The following is a 27,463-nucleotide window of genomic DNA, read 5'->3' as shown; positions in this document are numbered from 1 at the left end:
TTCAATACTTTTCAAAGTTTTAACTAAATTAGATTTTATTTTTGAGTGAAGAGAATACAAATTACAAAACATATTTTCATTACATATTCACATATTATATATATATATATATATATATATATATATATATATATATATATATATATATATATATATATATATATATATATATATATATATATATATATATATATATATATATATATTCTTAAAAGCTACACAAGTTTTGTCTTAATATTTTATGTATTATACTCTTCTTTTTTTATAATTGTACTTTTTTTTACAGTTTATAAAAGCAAGCAACTCTCTGAAACTTTATTATTAGGAAGTATTTGAAATTCGCCATGAAGATTTTAATTCAACCGTTACCTTCTGTGGTTGATTTACTGATTTCAGTTGTATTGAAAGATTACTATCATAGTCATTTTTAGAATGATGTACTGACGACTTGGTTTTATTTTTTTCAAAACTTTCCGTAAGAGTTTTTTCCAATGTTTTTTCAGCTTCTATTTCTTTAACCAAGTTATTTTCTCGTGAGTTTATATGAACCTCACATTCTTGTAATTGTGAATTAGAATCTATGAGTGAAGATGTAAGTGTTGATGTAGTGTTAGATATTTTCGGTATCGTGTTGCAAAAAGTAATGTTTTTATTTTTAACATGGTGTGTTGGTAAAAACGTAATCTTTGATTTAAAACTGCGTTGTTCTGTTGTAGCGCTTTCTGAGCAAAGAAAAGAATCTGGTAATGTGCCAATATTATTAGCAGGTTGCTTGGAAATAGACGTTACATAAGAAACGGGTGTCACACTGTAAGCAGTCGGTTCGTGAAAAACAGACGTAACATTTGAAACAGGGGCTACATAAGCCGTTGAATTTTCATGTAAATTGATATCTTGTATGGTTTCGTTGATTTTAAATAAATTGTTCTTACAATCTTTGAGTTGGTATTCTAAGTCGTCTTCTTCGATGGTTGACGAAAATACTTGCATATTAAAGTCAGTATTTTCATCTTGCCATAGCGTTTTATTATACGAGTTCTCTAAACTGTTGTTGCTTTGTTGTTTTTTGTTTGTTACTTCAAAAATTTTGGCAGAAAACGGGTCGTTATTATTTTTATCATCAATTAAGTGTGAAATTTTATTTTTACTTTCGTTATCTAATTGTATTGATTGCAAAACTTGGTTTTGAAGTGTGACACCAGGAGAAAAAAGCATGGAGTCAAGAGAAGGTCTTGAAAACTTTAAGGTTTTCCTTTTATTTGTTTTTTCTTCAAAACAGTTACCAAAGTTGTTTGATTCTTCACAAGGTTGAATCCCAGAGTTTTCCACTTGATTCAAATCTTCATCAAAATGTAAACATTTACTCAATTCACTTTTCCCTAATCCATCTTCTGTTAATGAGTCGTCTTGTTGCCCATTTGTTACGTCATTCTTAAATTCTTTAAGTATATCGTTATCTTGCGTAAAAATTTCTTCAATTTTGTAGTCACTAAGTTTGTATACTCCGTGATTTTCTTTTTCACTAATTGGTTCGTTTGCATTAGAAAAACTCTTTGCTTTTGTTAGCAGCTTTAACTTTTGTTTTTCTTTTGTTTTCAGAGCACTAAAATCTATAACTTTGTTATAATCAAGGTATTTTGGTGAAGATATATCCTCATGAACTAGTTCTCTGTTGCATGCTTGGATACATTTTGGCATATTTTTTGTGAGATTTACTTCAAGATCTTGACCTAATTTTTCTGGATTCGCTTCGCATTGTTTTGCAATAGAATCGTTTACAATGTAGCTATTTTGATGTACTGTTTCTTCATCTAGCATATTTAAATCAAGCATCTTCGAAAAGTCAATATTTGATTCTTGTAAATCAACCGAGCAACTTACAATTTCATCTTCTATATCTTTTATAACTTGTTTTTCTTCGTTCAATAAGTTTGAGAAATTGCATTCACTATTATTCTGCTTTGCTGTTGGATCGTCAAGGTCGCTTTCGTTTAGTTCCTCGTTTTCACGGCACGTTTTTAAAATTACAAAAGCAATGTCTGAGATTTTTTTTGCTTTTTCATTAACATATTCATGTTCTTTATTATCCTTGTTTAAATTTGTGAGGTCATAATTATTAATTTCTTCGTTTTCATATATTGGTTCGCTTGATCTGTAGTCATATTCACTAGATCGGTCGTCATATTTATTTGATCCATAATCAAAACTCTTTGCTGAGCTAATTTTCGATTGTAAACCTTTCTTGCTTTTTTTCAGTTTCAATAAAATATTTTTTTGAATGATTTCTTTGTTCGAAGCATCAAATGTCTTTGATCGCTTTTCTAGCATTTTATATTTTCTTTCTGGTACAGGTTGAGCATTGTTATAAGTACTTTCATCGTTTATAATATTTTCAAGAATGCTTTCATCGCTTCTAATGTCATTGCAAAGTCTTTGTGCTGCTAGCTTTTCCAAGAGCTGAACAAGTAAGGCTTCTTTTCTGGATAACACTTGAGACTTAATTTGTGAAGTTTCGCGTTCACAGATATTTTTGTTGTTGTTGGAGTCAAATGAATTTGAACAAACTTGAGATGAATGTGCAAAATTATTCTCTACGTATTCAATATAATTCTCTACGTCACCAATATTATTTGAAATATCATTATTGTTGAAACTATTAGCATTATACATAACATTAACTTCACTCATCGTTATTGGAGTTTCATTTAAATCATCGGTAATATTTGGAGTATTTTTGGAAATTTCTGCTATATTGTAAACATTAGTGGTGTTGTTATACGTAATACTATTTTCATTTTTAACTGAGGTTTCAATAAAGTTACCAACGATATTTGTCAAATAACAGTCTGTATTACCTGTTAAGTCTTGGTAGGTGTAATTTGTACATTTTTTGACATGATCAGTATCATTTAATAAATTTACGGTGTTGAGTGTGGTATCCTCATGTCCTAGAGCTACAACTACGTTAAAGTCGTCGGTATTACATGCATTATTCTCCATATTATTTACGATGTTATCAGTGATAGTTGTTATGTTTTTGGTATGTTTTATAGCATTTTCATTACTTTCTATAGTTGCAGTTTTATATATGTTATCAGTGCCATTAGTGATATTTTCGGTATAACTCGTTGTTTTAATGGTAATACCTTGATTATCATTTTCGTTCTTTGTGTTTGAAATTTCGTTGAGGTCGGGGAATATATTTATATCATTTTTCTCAATTGCGATAATGTCGTTCGTATTGAAGTTATCAGTTTTCCTTGTTATACTCTCGGTATATTTTGTGGTATCATATTCACTTTTTGAGGATGCAACTTCATTAAAATCATCATTATTATTTATGATATTATCTGCATTATTTAAAATGCTGTTGCTGGGAAATAATATATTATCATTATTTTCTGTGGCATTATTGCTGTTACATGTTATTACAGTTTTATTGAAGCCAACAGTGTCAGTCGTTATTTCTTCTGTAGTATTTATGATGTTGTTAGGAACGGTTGTAATACTATTGGTATGAATCCTCAAATTATAAACATCTTTTATGCAAACAACGTTGTTGTAGTCATTATTTTTACTTGTTACGTCATCTGAAATATTTGCATTACTTTTTATGTTATTTACGATATTATCTGTATTGTTGTCAATCTTATCAACATCATATGCTTGTATTAGATCCCCAGGTCTGGTAATATTGACGTCTTTAACGAATTCATAGGTATTGTTGTTAACATTTAAATTTTCAGATTTATTGTCTACCATATAAGCATTCTTTTCATCTTGAGTTTTTTCACTTGTTTCTTTTACATGATGTATTGCAAAAGAAACCTCTGGATGTTCAACTGATGTTGTTTCAAATTGTGTTGTTTCAAACTCAACATCTTTAACTGATGAAGACTCTAACTGCGTAAGTTCTTTAATTAATGAAGTCTCTAACAGTGTAACCTTTTCATTTAAAAAAGTCTCTAACTGTGTAACTTTTTTAACTGTTAAGGACTTTAACTGTGTGGCTTCTTTAATTGATGGTGTCTCTAATTGCGTAACCTCTTCAACTAATGAAATTTCTAATTGTGTAACCTCTTCGTTTGACGGAGTCTCTAACTGAGTAACCTCTTCATTTGACGGAGTTTTTAACTGCATAGTCTCTTCATTTGACGAAGTCTTTAATAGTGTAACCTTTTCATTAGGCAAAATTTCTAACTGTGTAACCTCTTTATTTGACAAAGTTTCTAACTGTGTAACTTCTTCAACTGATGAAGACTCTAACTGCGCAATTTCTTCATTTGACAAAATCTCTAACTGTGTAATCTCTTTAATTGACAGCATTTCTAACTGTGTAAGCTCTTTATTTGACAAAGTTTCTAACTGTGTATCTTTTTCAACTGATGAAGACTCTAACTGCATAATCTCTTCACTTGACGGAATCTCTAACTGTGTAACCCCTTCAATTGACGGAGTCTCTAACTGTGAAATCTCTTCATTTGATGGAGTCTCTAACAGCGTAACCACTTCAACTGATAAAGTTTTTAAATTTGTATTTTCTTTAAATGATGAAGTCATTAACTGTGTCGGCTCTTCAATTGACAAAGTCTCTAAATAGGCAATTTTTTTAAATGACGAAGTTTCTAACGGTATACTCTCATCAACTGATGAATTTTTTAATTGTGTGACGTTTATAACTTGTGAATAATCTAAATGTGTATCAATCTTTTGATCCAACTCATATATATTTTGTTCTGACTCTATTATGTGTTGATCTACCTTGAGTATGTTATGATCTGTTTTGTGCGCGTTTTTATTTGACTCGGTGACATTAAGGTCTGACTCAGGCACATTAAAGTTTGAATCAGAGACGTTAAGATTTGACTGTAACATATTTAGATCTGATTGGTACATGTTTAAATCAGGTAAAATTACATTATGGCTTAACTTTATATCTGTTTCTGACCCAAAGTTTGGTTTCAATATTTTTATATTAGTCTCAGGAACGTTTAATTCTGATTCGGATTTATTCAGATCTGACACGAGTATATTTTGCTTAAAATTAGTAATACTTTTACTAGACATTTTTAAATCTAAAGTATTTAAATTTAGTTCTGGAACATTTTGATCTGATTCGAACATTTGAGAATTTGATTTAGACACATTTATATCTGGCTCTGTCTCACTATAATTTAGTTTATGCGCATTTTGATCCGACTCAATCTCTTTTTGATGAAAATGTAGCTCGTAAGTAAAAGAATTTTGTAAAGTTTTCTGAACCGAATTTTGTTGTAATTTTTCGATGTCGTCAATTGAAATCTTTTCAAGTTTGATTTGGTTATCGAGTTCATCATTGATAGCTGCGTGATCTTTTAGAAGATTTCCTTGATAATCAAGTTTATTTTGCTTTATTTCTAAAAACTCCTTGTCGCATTTCAATGAAAGTTCGTCTTTGTTTTTCTCTGGTAAGTTAAAGTTATTTTTTTTTTTATTTTCATTCGTTAGTTTAGTTTCAATAACTTCATTTTTTGTTAATGATGAGCTTTTATTTGAATATTCATATTTCTCTAAGTTCAATTTTAAACTCAGTTCGAATTCCTTGATTATTTCTTCAGATAGTTTTAAAGCAAAATTTTCCAACTCATCTGTTCGTGTATTTTTAAATGAAATTGACGGTAAGCATTCCAAACATTCAACCATTTCAAAAGAGTTGATTATTTCCTCGCTAGTAACATTATTATAGCTTTCCTTCTTTGTTTCTTCGTCGTTTGTGCTTTTTAATGTACTTTTATCGTTTGCCATTTTAATCATGTTTTTTAGAATTTCAAAGCGATTATCTGAATCATTAAATTCCTTTACTCCATTAAAATCTTTTTTCTTGTTGCATTGTTTCAAGACCAAACTAATCTAATAAAAATATGAATTAGACGCTATCAAAGTAGCATATATTTTTAATCTTTAAAATAAGTCGGTATTATATATATGTATATGTATATATATATATATATATATATATATATATATATATATATATATATATATATATATATATATATATATATATATATATATATATATATATATATATGTATATATATATATATATGTATATATACATATATATATAATACCAACATATATATATATATATATGTATATATATATATATATATATATATATATATATATATATATATATATATATATATATATATATATATATAATACCAATATGTATATATAAAATTAAGTATTACCAATTTATTAAGGCATGCAAATTCAGTTATTTATTAAATAATTACTCCTTAATAATAAACTATTATCATTAACACTGTTGGTATTTTATAATAGTTTTAAATAAAACTTCAATTAAATAAAATTTATTTCTGATGAATTTATTTTAAGTCATAAAAAAATAATTTAGGACTTTATTTGTTACCAACATTTTCTAAAAAAAAATACTTTATACTCTAAAATGACGACGTAAATTATCTCAATTTTGTAAATTTAAGCCTCATTTTTAACTTCGTTAGAAGAAGTCGTTCATAAATCACATCACGCAATTTTCAACCGTTTTTTACCGCCGTCTTCCTCCCCCTTCCCTTCTTCTCGTCGCAACTTTGTAACACTTTAGTATGAGTCGTCACAAAACTACTAACCCCCCTCCCCTTCCGTAAAGCGTAACGTATTTTATGGACGACCCCTAAGGTTATGGACGACCCCTACTTGCTATGATTATATTTACTTTTTTATTATTCACTTGCTGTTTTGCATTTTACCGCAGTTGTTTTTTTTATTTTCTTTACTTTTTTCGATTTTTTTAAAATTCTCATCAATTTATTGAATAAAAATATTTTTTTTTAAATTTAGAACATCCAGTTCTAGATTTTGGGAGCCAAAAGATGACTAAAAATTCAAAAAATATATTCAGTTGGCATCCATGATTATTAAAAAAATCTGTAGTTGTATATATTTAGTCGTATAAAATTTATTCAAGAAAGTTATTCTGTCAATCGACAGAATAACTTTCTTGAATAACAAATGACAGTCAGCAAAAAAATTTCTATATTCATATATTATTTTTTTCCCAAAGTTCATAAAAATTATATAGTTTTATCGATAAAATTTTGCTGATAACAACAAAACCGACGAGTTTATATTACCCGCTTAAAATTCCGTCTTATCACACGCTTTGAAGCATGTTTTAATCTTTTAATTTAATATTATACTAAGAAGTTATGAGTCATAATGAACTATGCCTTATTAAAATTTGCACTTTAAAAGAATAAAAATTAAAGAAATTAAATCATAGAATATCATTAATAATTTGTTAATTTAATATTTTACTCTTAAACTATAAACAAGCTATTGAACGAATGAATGAATAAACAAGTACTGCAAACCAGTTGACAACTTGTTTATGACAAATAAACTTTTTCAAAAAAACATTCCGTGAAATCTGTTGTTTATAAAAATCTAAACAAGTTTGTTCAATTTATAACTAAAACTGTGTGGCTAAAAACTAAAAAGTATAAGAAACACATGGCATCTCAACCAATTTTTAATATTTTTGAAAATCAATGATTTCATTGATTTTCATTGATTTTGACATTTTATGAGAAATTTTTTGATCGAACATAAAAAAATTTAGTTTTTGTAAAAGTTTTCATGTTTGACCTCTTTCGCCCTGCCACACTTTTGGAATAGTTTTTTTTTTCTAAAATTACGATAAAAAGGACAAAAATATTTCATTTTTCAACTATATTCACATTTTAAGTAGTTTCTTGTCTAGTTTTGTCAAATATAACCAAATAACAAAATGTATTTTTAAACAAAAAAAGTTTTATATTTGAATACCTTGCCACAATTTTTCAATTTCACCCCTAATATTTGTAATTACAAATTATTTTATATGCAGTTTTTTTTTCTTTACTAAAACCAAATAAAATATTAAAACTTCATTTTTATAACAGAAAAAAAAAAAAAGATTGATATAAATTGATAATATTAAAGCATAATGGGATTAAATGCCTAAAAAATTTAAAATATGTGATGAAATTTATGACAACAAAATAACAATAATAGACAGCTATTGTTAATAAAAAAAAGTAATATCTGGAGCGCACATTCAATAATTGAGATTTTGAATTGCTAGTTTACTAATGTTTGGAAAAACTTTCCTTAATGATGATCTTCTTCTGCACGTTAAAAAATCCTTTCTGCTTTTCACTTGTTTGACTGCTCGTTCTACTGTATTGCTGACATGTATTAATAATTTAAAATGCTCAAATATGTGTTGAAGTTTTGTGTTTTTAATACTCTGGGGATTTCTTTACCAATCACCATCTTTGTTTGAATATCCAAATAAATTTAGAATGTTGTAAGAGTTTTGTCCGACTAAATCAGTCAAACGATTAGACAAAGTTGTATTTTTTTTTTTAATTTTTTCTTTTATTTTTAATATAAATTGTGTAAGCAATTTTAGCTTTTTTTACTTTATCAGAATATCGATAGCGAAGAAAAAAATTATTTATTAAATTTTTTGAGAACAGCAACAACAACACCATTATCAATTTAAGTCTTTAAATAGTGCATCAATTGTGTTTGTATACGTAAGCAACATTTTCACATAAAAGTAAACTTACAAAACCGTGATAATTTCTCAACGTAACTTTCATTCTACTCTGCCATGTCATCAAAGTCAAATTTTTTTAGAATTTCTATTTCAAGTCAGTAAAAACATTTTTGATATGTACTAAACAAAAGCTAAAACACATCCAGCGAGCATGACAAAAGGTCCCAAGCCTGTGCCATCGTAAACTTATGTGTTTTCATTTAGTAATTGTAAAGCAAGTTAAGAGAATTCCCGATAATTATCACTGAGATTTCCGTTAAAGTAAAAAAAAAGACAAATTTTTTTGCTTGTTTGCTTGTTTTGTTTCTGTTTCCTCAATTTTTATTTTCCTCAAGAATTTTTTTCTCTGTTGGATAGAATCAACCAATCAAACATTAAGGTAACTTGCGGTATTCTTATATCTTTTTTTTTTTTCCGTCTGGGAAAGAACATTTTTTTCTCCGTTTGAAACTTTGTTTTCATTATTCTTTGATATTTTTTTTTTGGTTCCTTTTCTTTTAGGGGTTTCTATTTTCTGTGCTTCATTTTGCTCCTTTCTTTTCACTTTTGAATAATTGACCTAAAAATTGCTTCTTTAATTGATGCTAACCTGAGATAAAATTTAAACCTGAGTTCTTACTATTGATGTCACAGGAGATATCTTTTTAAATCAAATTTTCGGTATCATGATGCCTCAATTTTTATTTTCTGTCATATCATATTTTTTTATATGAAACAGAGATGACAGTAGTAAAACTTAGATATTGAGCTCCATAGCAACTTAATATGGCATTTGATTTGATACAAAGATGTATAAAATGTACCATTTTAATTGTATTTTTCAATTATTTTTTTGGAAATCATTTAATAAAAAATATTCACTTTTTCACTTAAAAACAGATTTGCCAGTTAATTTTAATTCAAATCTTATAAGATATAGATAATGGCTTTAAACTTTTTAATCATTTGTTAGATGACTAAATATATTTGTTACATAGGTAATAACCTCTCGGCAAATTTATTAGACACCTCGTTTTTGTTTTTTTTAATTTAATACTTTTAATACTCATATCCGATAGAATACTTTTTATATTCTTATTTTTTATAAAAATAACTACAAATTATATAAATAAGATTATTTTAAAAATGTATAAATAACTATAATCCTTATAAAAAATTTTTTCGTCTCACATTTTGGATTTTATAACTTTTGAAAATCAATGTATAAATATAGTTAATTCTTAAATTAAATATTTTATTTATATGTAAAAATGCCATCCAGGGGCAGATACAGCATTTTTTTTATTTGTGATAACTTACTTCCAGACATGGAACAAACTAAAACATGTCAAATAAGGATGTTTTGCAAAAAATTGCAATGATAAACCAGAACTGCCCTATACGAGAAAGCAACAAGTTGGTAAAACATTTTTTTTTTATTCTCAACTAAAGTTATATTCATTTGTAAATGTTAAATTTCATTGTATAATCTGTCAGCGTTCAAAAATTATGACCATATAAAGTTTAAATATAAAGTTTTAAATCTTTAACCCCTTAATTGAGAGGTTAAAAATTTCATATGGTCATAACTTTTGAATGTTGAAAGAATATTGTACAAAATTTAAAATTTGTCGATGAATATAACTTTAGTTGAAAATAGTAAAAAAAAGTATTTACTCAATTTATTGCTCTCACGTTTTGGGCTGTTGTGAACAAAACTTTAGTCTTTTTTATTTCCAGGCTCCAATCATTGCAATTTTTTGCAAAGAATCCTAGTTTGACATAAGTATAAATATATGAATGTTTTGTGTTTCTTCCATGTCTGGAATTTATCTAAAACATCAAAAATTGCTTCGACTGCCCCTGTCATCTTTTATACATAGCTCAGATTTATAACAATGATTGATATGATACAAAATATGTATTGCAATTAAAACAAAAAATTTTTATATTCAGCATAAAAAGTTTAAAGAAGAAGAACTTTCAAAAAGAGTGTGGCAGAGGAGAGATGGAGGGAATAAAACTTTCAAAAAAGTGTGTGTATAGAAGTTTTATAGAAACTCTGTAGAATTCTATAAAATTTCTATAGGCCGTATGTTTTAATAGTTAATAGAAATTCTACAGATCTTTTTTTTACTTTGAATTTTATAAAATAGTAGCATTACATTTGTTTTGATCGCTACAAGCACAACCTTTAAAAATTTTCTTTTTTTTAACGCAGCCTATATAAAGTTCAAACTACGAGTGTTAATATTTTTTATATATTAAAGTTAATAGAGCGGGAATCGGGTGTTAACTCCAAATTTTTATATAAACATAGTTTAAAAGCTCGTATTTTTTTCGTTAAAAAAAGCCTCATCTCACAGCCATTCGTTAAAAAAAGTCTTATTTCACAGCCATTCGTTAAAAAATCTCGCAATCCATATTTTACGAAAAGCAAGTTCTTATTAAAAATAACGCTAGGCATATTTAAAGCTAATTTGCATATTAATATTTTTTTCAATTAAAACATTAAAAAATGTCTGTTAGGTTTTTTCCGGTATAAGAGTAAGAAAATGTGTACGGTTCAAAAGAAAAACTTCCAAGTAGGATTATATCAGAAAAGATGCTTGAAACATTTGTACTAGTGCTAAGTTGAATGCGTTTCTGTTAAGTATAACAAATATATATTATAAAAAAAAAAATTACGTGAAAAATGACTTGTTTACCTCACTAAAATTTAGGGGAGAGTTTTCTGGAAAATCTGTTGTATTTTTTAAGGTCTGTAGCTCTTGGTCAGCTTTTTCATAGATTCTTAATTGATCAACATTTTCACAGGTCGTTTTTTTGTTTTCTATTTTTTCTTTCGAAGATAATTCTGAAAGTTTTGTCGAACACGTTTCCAAACTTGTTGCACCATTTTCTACGGTGTTGCTTGTCAAGGGATGGGCAATTTTTTTGTCAATAATATAGTTTTTGTAAACGTCTTTGCTTTGCGAAATTTTCCCTGTAATTGTATACTCCATTATTTTAGTTTTGTCACGAACACTAAAATCTCTTTCAATCTCATCACTCACACTTTGTGTGATAAATACGTCCATTTCGTTTAACAGCGAATCGACACTTCCTGAACGTGATAAACCCTTGGAAGTATAAGTAAACTCGTTCTCAAATCTTTCCCCATCATTAATTGTAATTTTAATGCCATTAATACCGCAATCACCAGAAAAATCAGTGGTAACCTTTTTATGTGTTTGTATTTTTGAGTGTGAATTATTTTTTACCAAATTTTCCGGTATTGTTTCTTTGTCTTTTTTTAAAGTTAGCAATTTATCAATTAAAGTATCGTCTATATTTGTTTTCTCTGATAATGAACTTTGACTTGATAAATTATTTGTACCACTATTAGTCATATATTGGACTGGAGTTGTGCTGGGAGTGTTAGGTAAGTTTGGGGATGGTAGTGCAGTAAAATTATCATATCCACATGTGATTATGTTATCATTTATATCTAAAAAAATAAATAAATAGCAACAGTAATATCCATATTTATTGGTTGTTGTCATTTATATTTAAAAAATGAATTGTAACAGTAATATCCACGTGTGATAATGTTTTCATTTATATTTAAAATAAATGAAAAACAACAGTAATTTCGGTAGTATAGTAGTAAATGTATAATTTACGGAACAAATAACCTTTTATTTCTGTATTATTAGTTAAAAGCATTTTTTTTAAACTAATGTAAACTTGGTTGTTTAGAATAAAAAAATACAAAGAAGTCCTTAATCTTTTTATCAAGGCAAGGTACAACTTTTTATTATAGCTAGATACAACTTCCGATTTGGTTTTCAACTTTTTTTATTTACCATTAACGTTGTGATGACTTAATGAAAATAAAAAGCATTACTTTTTTTTCTTTTGAATAAAATATATATATATATACATATATATATATATATACATACATATATATATATATATATATATATATATATATATATATATATATATATATATATATATATATATATTTATATATATATATATATATATATATATATATATATATATATATATATATATATATATATATATATATATATATATATATATATATATATATATATATATATATGTATATATAAATATATGTGTGTGTGTTTGTATGTACATATATGTATGTATGTATGTATGTATGTATGTATGTATGTATGTATGTATGTATGTATGTATGTATGTATGTATGTATGTATGTATGTATGTATGTATGTATGTATGTATGTATGTATGTATGTATGTATGTATGTATGTATGTATGTATGTATGTATGTATGTATGTATGTATGTATGTATGTATGTATGTATGTATGTATGTATTACTTGCTTTGTAATTTATATTATTTCACATAAATTTTATACTTATAATAAAGAAAAGGTAGAACACAGAAAATATCCGCAGACTCAGATGTACTTTCTTTGAGCTACAATACTTTTATCACGTAAAACTAGGTCTGACATGTTTACTGAATTTATGATATCAATACATTTTAAACAATTTTAGTAAACAACTAGATCTATTATTATAATAAAAACATCTAATTTTTTAAAAAAGTGCTTAAACCTGAAGTCATATTATGATTCAACTTATCTTTATGATTTTAATGCAACTTACTCCGTAGGCATCATGATCACTTTAATCAATATTTATATTTATCTACTTCAAATAACTCTATATTTTTTAGCTTTTTATGTTTGAAAAAGATTTCCTTTCCTCCCACTACTTTGATTTGTTCGTATACTTTTTGGTTTTTAATAAAACCAAAAAACTTTTAAAACGCATGTTAGACTTTTATATCAGAACAAAAAAATAAATATAACTTTTTTTTGACGTGACTTCTAAACCTTATAGTTTATGTATATATATATATATATATATATATATATATATATATATATATATATATATATATATATATATATATATATATATATATAAGTTATCTAAATATTTTAATAAAAAAGTTATCAAAAGGAAACAAAACAAAACAATTTTTAAGTTTTATTCATTTACGCGGTTTGCATTGTTTATATTGTCGTGTATATTTGTGTATTGATTATGTTGTCGTATATTTTTGTGTAATAGTAATAGTGATACAAGCTGCTGTAACGATTATTGTCGCGGAGCATAAAGTTTAAAACTTATACTTTAACAGCCGTTAACAAATGTTTATCTAGTCTAGTTTTAAAAGAATTTACTGTCATTGCAGTGACCACTTTTTCAGGTAAAGTATTCCAATGAGGTATCACTCTGTTTGTAAAAAAATTGTGTCTCAGGGTTGTTTTTACAAGTTCTCTTTCAAATTTTATTGAATGACCTCTTAGACTTTGGGAAGAAGCTTTATGAGGCTCTTTATACCACAATATCTTATCAATCCCAGTTTTTATTTTGAAAAACTCAATAAGATCACCTCTTGTACGCTTTGTTTCTAGAGTTGTGAGACCCAACTTTGCAAATCTTTTAGTAAAACTTAGATGTTTTAGTTCAGGTGCTAGCTTTGTTGCTCGTCTTTGAATTTTTTCTAAGTCATTGATATCGTTTTTATTACCTGGACTCCACACTGGAACTGCGATATCCAGGTGTGGTCTAACCAGCGATGTGTATAATTGCCTTACCATTTCAGTATTAAGATAAGTAAAGCTTTTTCTTATTAAACATAAGATTCTTTGTGGTTTACTTGTAGCTGCTTAAACCTGATGATTCCATTTCATATTGGATGAAACTATTACAAGTCTAATTCCTTCGTTGTCGTTTTTAGAAGAAAACTTTGATTGTCGTGTTTCATAGTGTAGTTATAATTAATATTTTTTCTTCTAATGTGCATAACACTGCATTTGCTTATGTTAAAATCCATTAACCATACATTTGACCATTCAGTTAACAAATCAATGTTATTTTGCATATTAATAAGATCATTATGTTCTTTTATAAAAGATACGATTTTTGTATCATCAGCGAATAGTTTTATAATTGATCAGATACATTGGGGAAGATCATTGATATATAACAGAAAGAGAAGAGAACCCAATACAGAACCCTGTGGCACACTACTATTAACCTCGCACCAATCTGATACAGCTTCACCAATTACCATTCTTTGTTTTTCTGTTTTTTAAAAAGGAGTCAATCCAATGTGTATTGTTTATGTTGTCAATCCAATGTGTATTGTTTATATTGTCGTGTACTTTTGTGTATTGTTTATAATTTTGTGTATTTTTTATATTGTCGTGTATTTCTATTTTTGTTTATACTGTCGTGTAATTTTGTGCATCGTTTATATTGACGCGTTCATATGTGCATTGTTTATATTGTCGCGCTTTTTTTTTTTTTTTTTTTGTGGTGTTGTTGCTAAATTTTTTTTTTTTTTTTTTTCGTGGTGTTGTTGCTAAATTTTTTTATTATTGCTTTTTACTTTTGTTGCTATTGTTCAAGTGATTTTTTTTTTGTCTCATGATAACATTTAACTATTTGTCTCATGATAACATTTAACTATATCTTTTGTTTTCATTTTATTTTCTTATCACTCTTCTCAGAATGAATGAATGAGATTACACAACGTTTTGTTTGTTTGTTTTTCGCTTTATTTGTTTATTTTATTAAGGTGTCACTCCGATGACTAGTTTTTAACTATACGAGTGACACCGAACCTAATTTTGTAAAATTATAAATTAATCTGTAAATTTTTTCAATTTTATGGTTAATAAAATGGATATATATATATATATATATATATATATATATATATATATATATATATATATATATGTTTAATTTCTTATTTTCCTTATTTTTTTCCTTAATTGCTGTTTACTGTTTGACTGTTATTTTTATTATTTTAATTATTTTTACAAGGTCTCTGCTTCGGATTAGTCTTATACTGTTTGCATTGTTCCTTCACAAAATAGTATTATAATAGTTTTTGCTATATTGTATACAGTACTTTTTTTGTGTGAAATATATTGATTGATTGTTATTAAAGTGCCAAGTGGAACTTTTTATAACACTTTGAAGTAGTTGAAGTGCTTTCGAAAAAAAAGTAAAACTCAAGTTTATTTTTAATTGGGTAGTAATTACCCAATTAAAATGTTGAATCATAAAAAATCAAGATTTTGAAATAGTAAAATATTTAAAGCAACAATAAGAAAAAAAAAACAAAAAAAAAAAAACAATTAAAAAACAAAAAAAAACAAAAACAAAAAAAAAATTATGGCATTAATTATAAAAATGAAATATTGACAAAATACATTTTGGAGGTAACACTGAAGATATTATGAAGATATTGAGGTATTTTAGTACTGGATGTATTATAAATTTACACGCACAAATTAGAATTTTCTTTTTTAGCATACTAGTAAAGCTCATGAATTTAAATCTAATTGTTGGTTGAAAACAAATGACAAACAAGATTTCAATCTTATTACTTCCTGTATGTAGGCCTAATAAAACTCAAACTTGTACATCTGACTAATATTAACAATAAACTTTAAAAAAAAAAATTTTATTTATGACATCTGATATCAAATAGCTGTACCACCAGTTAATGGGCTTCACATAAAAGATTTGTACCTAAAAAATTTGTTTTATAAAAGGTAAAAACTTGTTGCAATTGTTTTAAACACAATGTTCGATTCAAAATTTTCTAAACAAATTAAAATTTACACTTGGACTTAGACACTACTCCTCAATATTCTGTTATCAGGTATGGGTAATATCAATGGCGGACTAAGACTTTTGGGGGTCTGGGGCTATTTTAAAGCAGGAGAGCCCTGTCCATGTCATTATTCAAAGTTTTTATATTTTCAGTGTTTCTATTTAAAAAGTCTATTTAAATTTATTTTTTAAAAAGTTTTGGAGGCTAAAGTCCCCCGGTCAAAAGTTTGTTAACACTCAAGTAAATAGTAAACCATTTGCCTTTATAAAAATTATTATGAAACTTATTCAAGTGTTACTTAACAATGATTACATTTAAAAAAGTTTAAAACTGAATCTAATAGGATAATGAAATTACAATAAGAAACATTGAATTTCAAGTATTTCATTAATTTCCTGTACGTGCAGAGTAAACATAAATCACACATTTAAAAAAAGGTTATTCCTGAGCTTTTTATAAGTTTTTTGAATTAATTTAAATATTTTTAATAGATGTACATGTTTTTAATTAACTAATTAATTTTAAACAAATTTACACGTTTTCGTATTTTAAATAAATTAACATATTTTAAATAAACTTCCATATTTTCAATTAACCGATATTTTGAATATATTTGCATATTTTGAAAGAATTTATGATAAGCTTTCACCAATTGTTTTAATTTACCAAAAAAAATTAATTTTCAAAAAAGGTTACATTAAAAAAGTGGCACTAGTGAAATAAGCAGCAATAATAAAATAAAGTAAATTATAAAGCATACAACTGGCAGAAAGCAATTAGAGAGAGAAACTTTTATACAAAATCAATAACTTTTTATATATAGATAAATATTAGGCAAAAAATATATAGATACAATCTATCGGTATATTATCTGTGTCAAGGAGATTAAAACAAAAATTGTTTAAGTAACGCTTTATAGGTCATTTATACCATTGTGTAAAATTTGTTGTAATACTTACATATGTTCAAGGAGATCGTTGCAGTGAAAAGGACACCAAATTTAATACTTGTATAGAATTCTTAAATAGCTTTAATCTGCATCGACTATATGTTGTAAAATTGTAATTACCCATAATTAAAGTTATTATGTTTTCTCTAAACAGATTACAGTTTTTACTAACTTTGATTATAGAAATATTAAAATAAAAAATAGTATGAAATTCTAACCTACAAACTCTGACAAAAACTCTTTGAGCGCATCTAGATCTTCTTCTTTAACATCTTCCAAAATTTTTTGTTCTTGCACTTCAATAGTAAAGTTATTTTTTAAAAGTTCGTTTTTTAACGCTCTACTTTCACTGTAATCATCAATTAACTCCCCTCGGCGCTTCCTTTCTAAAGTAGCATATAAAGGTTCAAAATTTCCAGTGTACGTTGAAGAAACTAAATTGGCATTTGATATGCTCCAATCGTCTTTTTTTCGTCGTAAAAACTTTGGACTTTTGAAAAAAGTTTTTGCTCCAACGTTGTCTAACGATTGAGTTCTCGATCTTGGTTTCAAATCGGGAGAGCTTATTGGAGACGATATTACTGATTCGGAACTCTGTTTTTCTAAACTTTCTTTTTTATTAAAAGTATTAGAATCTTTTTTGGTTTCTTCCTTATATATATCTCCCGCTGATAATCTTCTTTTTATTAATTTCAATTTCATCTTGAAACTTATAACTAGTGGTTCAGATTTACAGTTTTTTACTAAAATTTAATAACACTAATGTGCTTGCAAATTCGCAGCTATTATGCTGTGCTATCTTGTCAACTATCCTAGGTACTTTAAAAAAGATACTTGAGCGATTATTTGACAATAGAAATATTTTAAATAACAATTATTTTGATATTTAGAAAATGTTCAATAACTCATTGTAATTGCATACATATTGAAAAATAATGGCAAATATAAAGTGTAAATACGATGAAAATACCTTTTGACAGGCATTAGAAAAAAAACGCTGGAGAGCTTTTATCAAAATTTTACTAAAACACGCGAGGCATTTTATCAGTAAATATCTCAAATACATCCAACTCGAATCATATTATTGGTGCTCGTTGCGTTGTTTAAAAGTTTATTAAATGTCATTGTTAAAATGTAAATAAAGTTTTTTAAACAAAAAACGTCGTCTTTTTTATTTTAACAATATGTTGCTGCCCAAGAAATCAACATGCCGTTAAGTTTAATTCGTCGAGATCGATAAACTTCATATCAATTTTGATCGGAGGTGAAGCTTCTTTCAATCTTTACTTAAATGTGATCTTTTAAAAATTAAAAACAAAAAAATTAATAAATTAAAATTGCATTTTGCAAAAGTTACAAATTATAAAAACTTAAGTGCACAAGTACAAATAATTAACAAATAAACACAATAAAGTTGTTGTAGTTTTGTCTTTATTTTTTAAATTTTATTTAAGAATTTAAAGTTTCTTAACGCTGATTTAAGTTGTCAAACTTCTATATTTTTAGGAAGTTTAAGACATGTTTAAGTTATCAAACCTTAAGTCTATATTTTTGAAAGCTTTACATAAAACCTAATATGTAATGTATGATTTAAATTAATACTAGAGAACGCGTTAATGAAGTTTTTATTAAGTGAATCACTGACTTCATTGAGTCAGTTTAATATTTAGTAAACAAATTTAGCACTTAATTGTAATCCTAGTAATCGATATAGTACAGACTGTAGTATTTGATATAATGCAGTATTTGGTATAGTTAAGAATTTGATATAGTACAGTATTTGATATAATACGGTAAGTAGTACATGATATAGTACAGTATTTGATATAGTACAGGCAGTATTTGGTATAGTACAGTCAGTATTTGGTAAAGTACAGATAGTAGTATTATATATAGAAATTAGTGTATATACTATCATACTAACTGTTGATCAAAACTATGATTTGACAAAAAATGTGCTTTGCGGGTCTTTTTTAATTTTAAAAAGTTCGATAACTGCGTCATGTTTAGAAAATGGGCACGCGTCTGAAATTTATGTTAAGCTTTTAATTGCCCACTCGGTGTTACTCGATGATATTATATATTATATATATTTTGCTTATATTATACATAATTTAACAAATGATCATAACGCGTCAACGCTCCAAAATATATTTTAACCTTCTTACACAGTTCTTTTATTTCCTTATCTAAAGCGGTGTATTATCTTACAAGATAAAAAGTTTTTTCAAGATTTTAAGTTACCTTAAAACATAGAGCCATATTTTGATAAACCCAATCTTAGTATAAAAAATATCATAGTTAAGGTTAGGAGCAGATGCGGCGTTTTTTTTGACTTTTGAGATTGCTAACTAAGCAATCTCAAACAACAAAAAACTGGCATTTTTTGTTTCACTACTCTTTCTTGTTGTTGTAGGAAAGAGGAGTTAACTTGTTTTCACAAATATGTTCGTACCCCCCTACCCTAAGTTTTTGCTAAATTGGCGCCACTACATTAAAGTCAATATTTTGCAATGTACTCATTTTTATATTATTCCTCAATGCATTTTTTTTTTATTATTTTTTATTATATCTTTTTTTTTTTGCGTTATTAGATAATATTGTATTTATTGTTAGATAGTAGGGAAATAGTCTGATATGGTTTTTATAATGCCTATTCGTATTTTTTCATTATTAATATCTGTTTGTATTTCGTTACTGCAAATATCTCTTTGTATTTCGTTATTACAAATATCTGTTGTAAAAAAAATTATGAATCAGCATTGTTAATTCTGTTACTAGTAAATTGATTTTCGATTGAATCTGCTGTAAAAATTTCATTAGATTAATTTTGTACTTTCTTATTTTTACAATAAATTAAGCAACTTATAATGAAATCCCTAATTATAAAGTTAATTTTCTTTTCTTTGCCACCTTTGTGAACGATATTTAGCTCTAAAATCAAGCTAAGATTTTCAGGCGCACCATCGGGTGGTTTTTAACAGCAGCTTAATGAAATTTTTCTTATTGTTTAAAATGTCAATAGTTACAATTAGTTTATTACGTTCATTCCATTTAACGAACGTAATAAACGTAATAAATATGTGCGTTAAAAGGAATAAAAAACAGCAATAAATTAGATTAAATTGTATTTATTTCAACAAATGGCATAGTTTCCAAAGAAGGTGACTTTCAAGCTGTAGAAGAATCATCGATGAAACCTCTACTCAAAAATTTAAGGACTTGCGATCGGCAACAAACTGGTAATAATTGGTAAAAGTAAATCCAACAAAATGCCTTCTAGAGTAATAATTAATGAAAGCAAATCTAATAATAAGCGACATATTTCCAACGAATTTAACAGCTACTTTGTCAACATTGGTGCTGATCTTGCATCAAAAACTTAATTCCCAAATAATACATTTAAAAGTTACTTAACAGGCTCACACTGCTCCTAAAATTTCAATGAACTTAATCAAGACGAACTTGAAGTATCTATGAAATCACTTAAAATGAAGTCCCTAGGGATTGACAACATCTCTTGCAAAGTAGTATTTGTTGTTTTTGAGGAGATAATAATCCATTAGCCAAATATTTAATTCATCAGTTACAACAGCTATTGTACCTAATAAACTAAAAATCTCAAAAATTGTGCCAATCTATAAATCAGGAGAAACCAACTTTAAACAATTATAGACCAATCTTAACTCTTATGGTATTCTCAAAACATCTCGAACGGATAATCTACAATAAATTTAATAAATATTTTAAAGCTAACAAAATTATCAATAAAGGTCAATATGATTTCCAAAAACACTCAACAGAGCATGCAATCTTTGACCTCTCAAATAGGATAAGTAAATCATTAAAAAAAGGTCAAATTATTGAACTTTATTAATTTGTTAAAGGTGTTTGACACAGTCAACCATGAGATTTTACAAACAAAAATGAAAAACTAGGGTGTAAAAAATTAGGCTTTAAAATGGTTTAAATACTACCTTAATAACAGACAACAGTGTGTTACTATATATAGAAAAAGCAACTTAAATTTACTAAAACATAATATGGTGTACCTCAAGGTTCCACTCTTGCTCCTCTTTTGTTTCTTATTTATATAAACGATCTTCCAAATGCCTCTAATATCTTTAAAACTATAATGTTTGCTGATGATACAAACTTAATTTACTCACCAAAGACAATTGAAGACCTCTTTAAAAAAGAAAATGTTGAACTAAAAAAAATTATTATATGGTTTAGATCAAATAAACTTTCACTCAATTTAGAAAAAAACTAAATATATACTATTCCACTTTAATCAACAAATTAGAAAATGCCCCTAAACCTACTAACAATTAATATAGAAAATATTACCATCGAAAGAGCTCTGATTACAAAGTTTTTAGGGGTTCTAATCGATGAACACATCTCCTGGAAACCCCACATCAACTAAACATGTCACAAAAAGTCTAAAACTTGTTTACTATTTATTCATACATAGCTATCTTATGTATAGCTTATCTTATGTATACATAGTATACATACATAGCTATCTTATGTATAGCTATCTTATATAGCTATCTTATATATCTTATATATCTTATGTATGCTAATATAGCAAGGGGCAGTACCCACAAATCTAAATTAGAACTATTTTACCTACATCAAAAACACGCTTCAAGATTAGTGTACGGCAAAAACAAATTTACTCATGCGCAACCCTTACTAGAGCAAATGAAAGCACTAAATATAGTTCAAATAAATATTTATCAAATGTATACTTTCCATTTATAAATATAAACTGTTATATTTATACATGAAAAGTAAATGCCTATAAATATAAGTCTGGTTTAAAAAAATATTATAGCACACTTTTTTAAAAACTATATAAATAAATACAATACAAGAACAACTGGCAACTTTATGATACCGTTTGAAACAACAAGACTCTCTAAGTTCTCAATTACGTACCGTGATTCTTATTTATTTTACAAAATAATTTTCAGAAACGAATCACTAATAAATTTAAACAACAAACACTCCTGAAAACAAAGCTAAAATCTATAATAATCAAATTAAACAACTATAAGGAATTTTTTTAGATTCTAATTAAAAATAAAAATAACAAAAAAATGACCCGAATAAAAAAAGAATGTTGTTTAACTTTTAACAGGAAACAATAAAAAAATATACAATAATTATATTAATAATAATAATAATAACAATAATAATAATAACAACAATAATAATAATAATAATAATAAGGTATATATGTAACACATACATATATATCACGTATGCAACTGCATTTCTATGTGTATTACACGCCTATAATAAAAGTACTCGATGACAAGACTGACTTCAGTCTTTGCGAACTTCCTATAGATACAAACAAGTAATTCCTTTTATCAATTATACAAATTTCGTTTTTATCATATTTATACACAAATATCATTTTGAGATGTGGTAAATAGATATATACTGAAATATCTTATCACACCTCCAAAAACTAGCAATTTTTTTTTATTTTAGAAGAATATAGAGATATATTGGATTATTTTTTACTTTCACATTATTATATTGTTGCATTATATTTATTATAATCATGTCTTGAAGTTGTATGTTACTATATTTTTATTTGCTTCGTATATTTTGAACTTTATGTTTATGATATTTATATTTGTATACCTTTACCGCCAATCTGTGATTGGTTACTTGTAAATAATTTTTTTCTTTGTAGTTGTAAAATAAACATGTATAAAAAAAAAGTGAATTCTAGTTTTAAGGAGTTTTTTTTTTTTAGGAATCAGTTGGTACTTTCTAAAGATTCAGCCCCCCGTTATTTTATAAGTAGAATTGCCTCTGTTAACAACATTGAAGGGCAACTCAACCCAAATGTTAACAATTTGGTAAGAGGAACTATATTTGCAAATATCTAGTCTTCGTTGTTGTTTGCGCATCAATTTTTTCAATGAAAAAGAACACAGAGTTATCAATGGTAACCAAACTATGCAGAATTTTGAAGCAAATCAATAAGTCATATTTTATTCGCCTTGCCTCAAGCAACTTAAAATAAGCAAATGAATTTGTTGCACAGGGGTAGGATTTTTTTTGTGAAAAGCTTAAGCGTGTCCGCAACTATTATTATTATTTTATTAAATTTAATATGGCGACCAAATTGGAGAGCAATATTCTAATATTGGCCTAATAAATGTAATGAAGTCTTTTTCTTAGATACTCGGACCATTAGACTTTAAGGATTTTAAAATAAAATATACTTTGTATTAGCTGCTATGTTTTTGAAATTAAGGTGAGAATCCAGAGTTTCACCAAGATCTTTTAGATTAGAAGACTAAACTACATCTCAAAACCTATAGTTATTTACAGTTAATAAACCTTCTGGCTAACATATTAATTGAAACTATTGTTATCTTTTGCTTAAAATTGCAATTCCTTTAAAAATAACAAATTCAGACGGAATAAAAAAGACATTTTAAATAAAATAGCAAGCTTCAAAATACGGTAGCGGGTCGTTAAAGCGAAAAGATGTTTAAACAAATTTTTTCCTTATTCTTTTTTAATTAAACAGCCATTAAATTAACTTTTTATCAACAATCTAAATTAATACATTTATGATAATTTTATATTATCAATTTTACTACATCAAATAAATAATAAAGTATAATAAATTCATTATTATCATAATTTTTATAACTAATAGTTATTGAAGGCTAATAAGAACAAGTAACTCTGAACCTCACAATACTAATCATAAGAACAAGAAAGTACATGATAAACAGACTGTATTCTTAATAATTTAGGTTTTCAAAATAGTTTTCGTAATGTTTTTGATAAAAGGTTAACTTATAGTGTCCAGAAAATATTGTGTTTATAATCATGAAAAATCATATTTGGAATGTAGTGTTGCAGTTAATTCTTTTTATTTGAGATTTTTTTTAATAAATTATACAGCATTGACATTTTAATCTATTTCATCTAAACTTTTTGTGCATTTGTTGTAATACTTATGTTAACGCAGACACAGCTTTCTTTAATGAAAATGGTGACTTTTTTCTATGATTGCTCATTACAAGTTGCTCTTGTTAGAATAGGTATGCCATCATATAACTTTGGTGAAAATAACTACATAGTGCACGCATCATTAAAGTTTAATTTCAACTTGGATGCAAAAATACTGGATGCAATACAGCTCTTTGAATTTTTATAAAAATGTTAAATTTTAAAAACTAAAAATGGTTCAACTACTTTATAAAAGTTACGTAAAGTTAAAGTTGTATATACCTTACATAAAGTTGCATACATGTGGCATAAAAGTTATGTAAAGTTAAAGTTGTATCTATATTACATAAATTTTCATATATGTTAAATAACTTAACTGCGCTGAAATTATAAACAAATTAAAAAAAACAAACCTTATTTCAGGCTTTACAATTTTGATTTATAAATTCTGCTTATAAACAATGATGGAGCTGTAAAATATTTTTACTCAGTACATATTCAATGTTAACAAAAAATGGGTACATGAAGTACGTTGCAAAAATAAGTTCAAAAATATTAGATACTTATGCTGAAAACATATAAGAGCAGACAGTAGGGCTGAACGTAGTCAGTGGTGAGTTTTACGGGGGATGGGTAGACATGGGGGTAGTCGCACCCCCCCCCCCCCCTCCTTGGAACTTTTTTCAGAATTTTTTTTTTGTAAATTGATTATTACACTAAATTGGACTATTCAATGACAAATGAAGTTGACTATTAACAAAAAATTAAAAAAGAAAGATACTTATAAATGAAAATATGTGAACCTTTTTATTTTGACCTTTTTAGCCCCCTCCTTGGCGATTGACAAACCCGCCCCTGAACATAGCAAGTAGATGAAGTATGCTTTATGAATGTAATAGAAACTTTATAGCAACCAATCTTTGTTTTACCTAGAAGTAGAACAAAAAAATACGTTAATAGATTAGGCTTCAGTAAGCATTAAAATTTAATGCTTTTTTTAAGCATTAAAATTTATAAAATAGCATTAAAATTTATAAAATAGCATTAAAATTTATAAAATAGCATTAAAATTTAATGCTATTTAATTTAAATAAAATAAGCAATAAAAATACCATTCTAGCTTGTCGAAAACTCCTTCTCTCAGAAGGCTCCATTATTCATAAACTGTTTTGGAATACGCAAAAGAAAATGTCTTGGTTATAGTTTGTTTTTCCGCACACGTTTCCAACCACATTGGATTTTTTGATCCATTTTAAATATATGATAAAAAAATTCAAGGAACTTAAGAAAAATATTTATCATGTTTTCTGCTTAATTGAACTTAAGAAAAACATTTATCATTTTTCTACTTAAGCGAAACAACAAATAAAAAATATTTATCATGTTTTCTACTTAAGTGGAGCTTAAAAAAACATTTATCATGTTTTCCAATCAAGTGGAGCTTAAAAAAAACATTTATTATGATTTCTATTTTCTACTTAAATTGAGCTTAACAAAAACATTTATCATGTTTTCCATGGAAGACATGATATAAAACTAAAGCTTTCTAATTTAATTTTTAATAAAAGTGATTTTGCTTAATCAAGTGTAACCATTATTATAAAATAAGTCCTTATTTAATAATAATAATGGTTATACTTAATTAATCAAAATCACTCTTAATAAAAATTGAAGCAGAAAGCTAAACTTTTATAATGAAATGAAAACATTTAAGAAGTAGTGATTAAACTACCGATAATTTAAAAAAAAAGTTTTGAAATTTAGTATTGAAAAAAAGACTTATAGAAAAAAGAATTTAATAAAAATAACGAATAAAACAGAGTCGTTTACGCATACGATATGAAGGTTGTTATTTTTGATGTTGAATATGAATAATTTGGATACATTAAAAACAATAAAAATCTTATGGTCAGGAGGCACCTAGGGGATTTGTTATATAATTTTCCTAGGGGAGTTAGACACCTCCTTACATCCCCCTCCCGAGGAGGAGGATGTAAGAAGGTGTCTAACTCCCCTAGAAAAATTATATTACAAATCAAGTCAGTAAATTTGGACACTGTAGTCTGCAAAATGTTAGCCAACGAGAACCTTTTTTTTTAAGAACTTAGTCGACAAAAGTTTGATTCTAGGCCTTAGTCAACAAAAAACAGATCCGTCACTCTACCCCCCATCCTTAAATATCTCTTTGAGACGGCTCTGCCTATGGTTTTTATAATTTTAAACAAAGAAGTTTATTTTTTTTACTTCATTAAGTAATAGCTTTCTTGAAAGTATCTGATGATTAACGGAATCAATGGTATTAGATAAATTGTTCTAATGTAAAACGTCTTACGCAAAACACTTAAGATTAAGACTCTTAAGACTCACTGTACTTGTTTTACTGGTTTAAGTATTGCATGATCCATAAAACGGTTTTTTTTCATATCAAATTAGTATTACTGTGCAATGTATTAGTTACATGGAAAGTTATCGGCTGGTTACTTGTAGTAGATGCCATTAGTTGTCCACTAGGTAACCGATGGGCAAAATTCCAATGAAAGACTAAAAAAAAGGTTTTCATAGCCTCATTTTAAATCTACTACAAAAATGATTCCTGCCTAGCAAATATTATTGTATTGGGTTTATATTTGGTATTGGTATATATTGGTTTATCATATGTCCGAAAGTTATAGATAACTTTCGGACATGCGATATAGTTCTTTGATAACTTTCCAACATATGATATAGTGGCTAGACATCGGCTAGCCGCTTTTGGAAAATTCCATTATAGGTCCACTAAGTAATCAATGAGAAAAACTACAGTGACCGCTCAAAATGTCTATATAGATCCACTAAAAATCTTCTATAAAATGTTTGTTGGGTATGTTCAGTAATAAACCTTGACACTAATTTGAGTTCACATTCAAGAAAATTTTGAAATATTATTTATTTATAATAATTACTTAATAATATTTAGATAAAAAAAAGAGTTCTTTTATTTTCACATCTTCCAGGTCTACGTAACTGGACGGCTCCTTTGGTCACTTTTTGCGATCTTTGTGTCGCATAAACAATAAATATTACTTATGTATAATAATTACTTAATAATATTAAGATAAAAAAAAGAATTCTTATTTTTAATACAAAAATAAAAGTTTAATATTCATAAATATAAATTGTGCACATTTATTACCATATTATTTTGAGTATTCTTCTTTTTCTTTCTAACAAATCTTTCAATTTACCTGATTA

At 26.6% G+C, this 27,463-nt stretch overlaps 1 protein-coding gene across 1 annotated transcript; it reads right to left on the bottom strand.

The window, feature by feature from the left end:
* Nucleotides 1–231: 231 nt before the first annotated feature.
* On the bottom strand, nucleotides 232–25,606 carry LOC105850979 (MATH and LRR domain-containing protein PFE0570w). The gene is made up of 5 exons (XM_065791493.1): nucleotides 25,345–25,606; nucleotides 25,036–25,161; nucleotides 17,455–18,534; nucleotides 11,305–12,086; nucleotides 232–5,889 (listed from the first exon to the last, which is right to left on the bottom strand). Exons 3-5 carry the CDS (start codon nucleotides 17,936–17,938, stop codon nucleotides 322–324), a joined length of 6,834 nt encoding a protein of 2,277 aa, XP_065647565.1. The 5' UTR covers nucleotides 17,939–18,534; nucleotides 25,036–25,161; nucleotides 25,345–25,606; the 3' UTR covers nucleotides 232–321.
* Nucleotides 25,607–27,463: the final 1,857 nt, after the last annotated feature.

Source organism: Hydra vulgaris, chromosome 02 (genome assembly GCF_038396675.1).
Source record: "Hydra vulgaris chromosome 02, alternate assembly HydraT2T_AEP".
In the NCBI taxonomy this organism is placed as follows: domain Eukaryota; kingdom Metazoa; phylum Cnidaria; class Hydrozoa; order Anthoathecata; family Hydridae; genus Hydra; species Hydra vulgaris.
This window is presented reverse-complemented; position numbering and strand designations above follow the sequence as displayed.

Bases quoted from the DNA above. Each gene is read 5' to 3' on its own strand.
- LOC105850979 (XM_065791493.1), bottom strand. From the start codon at position 17,938: ATGAAATTGAAATTAATAAAAAGAAGATTATCAGCGGGAGATATATAT. The intron at 12,087-17,454 runs GTTAGAATTTCA...TTATTTTTTTAG, and splicing joins GTTTTTGTCAGAGTTTGTAG to ATATAAATGATAACATAATC. The intron at 5,890-11,304 runs GTAAACAAGTCA...TATTTTTATTAG, and splicing joins CTCCCCTAAATTTTAGTGAG to ATTAGTTTGGTCTTGAAACA.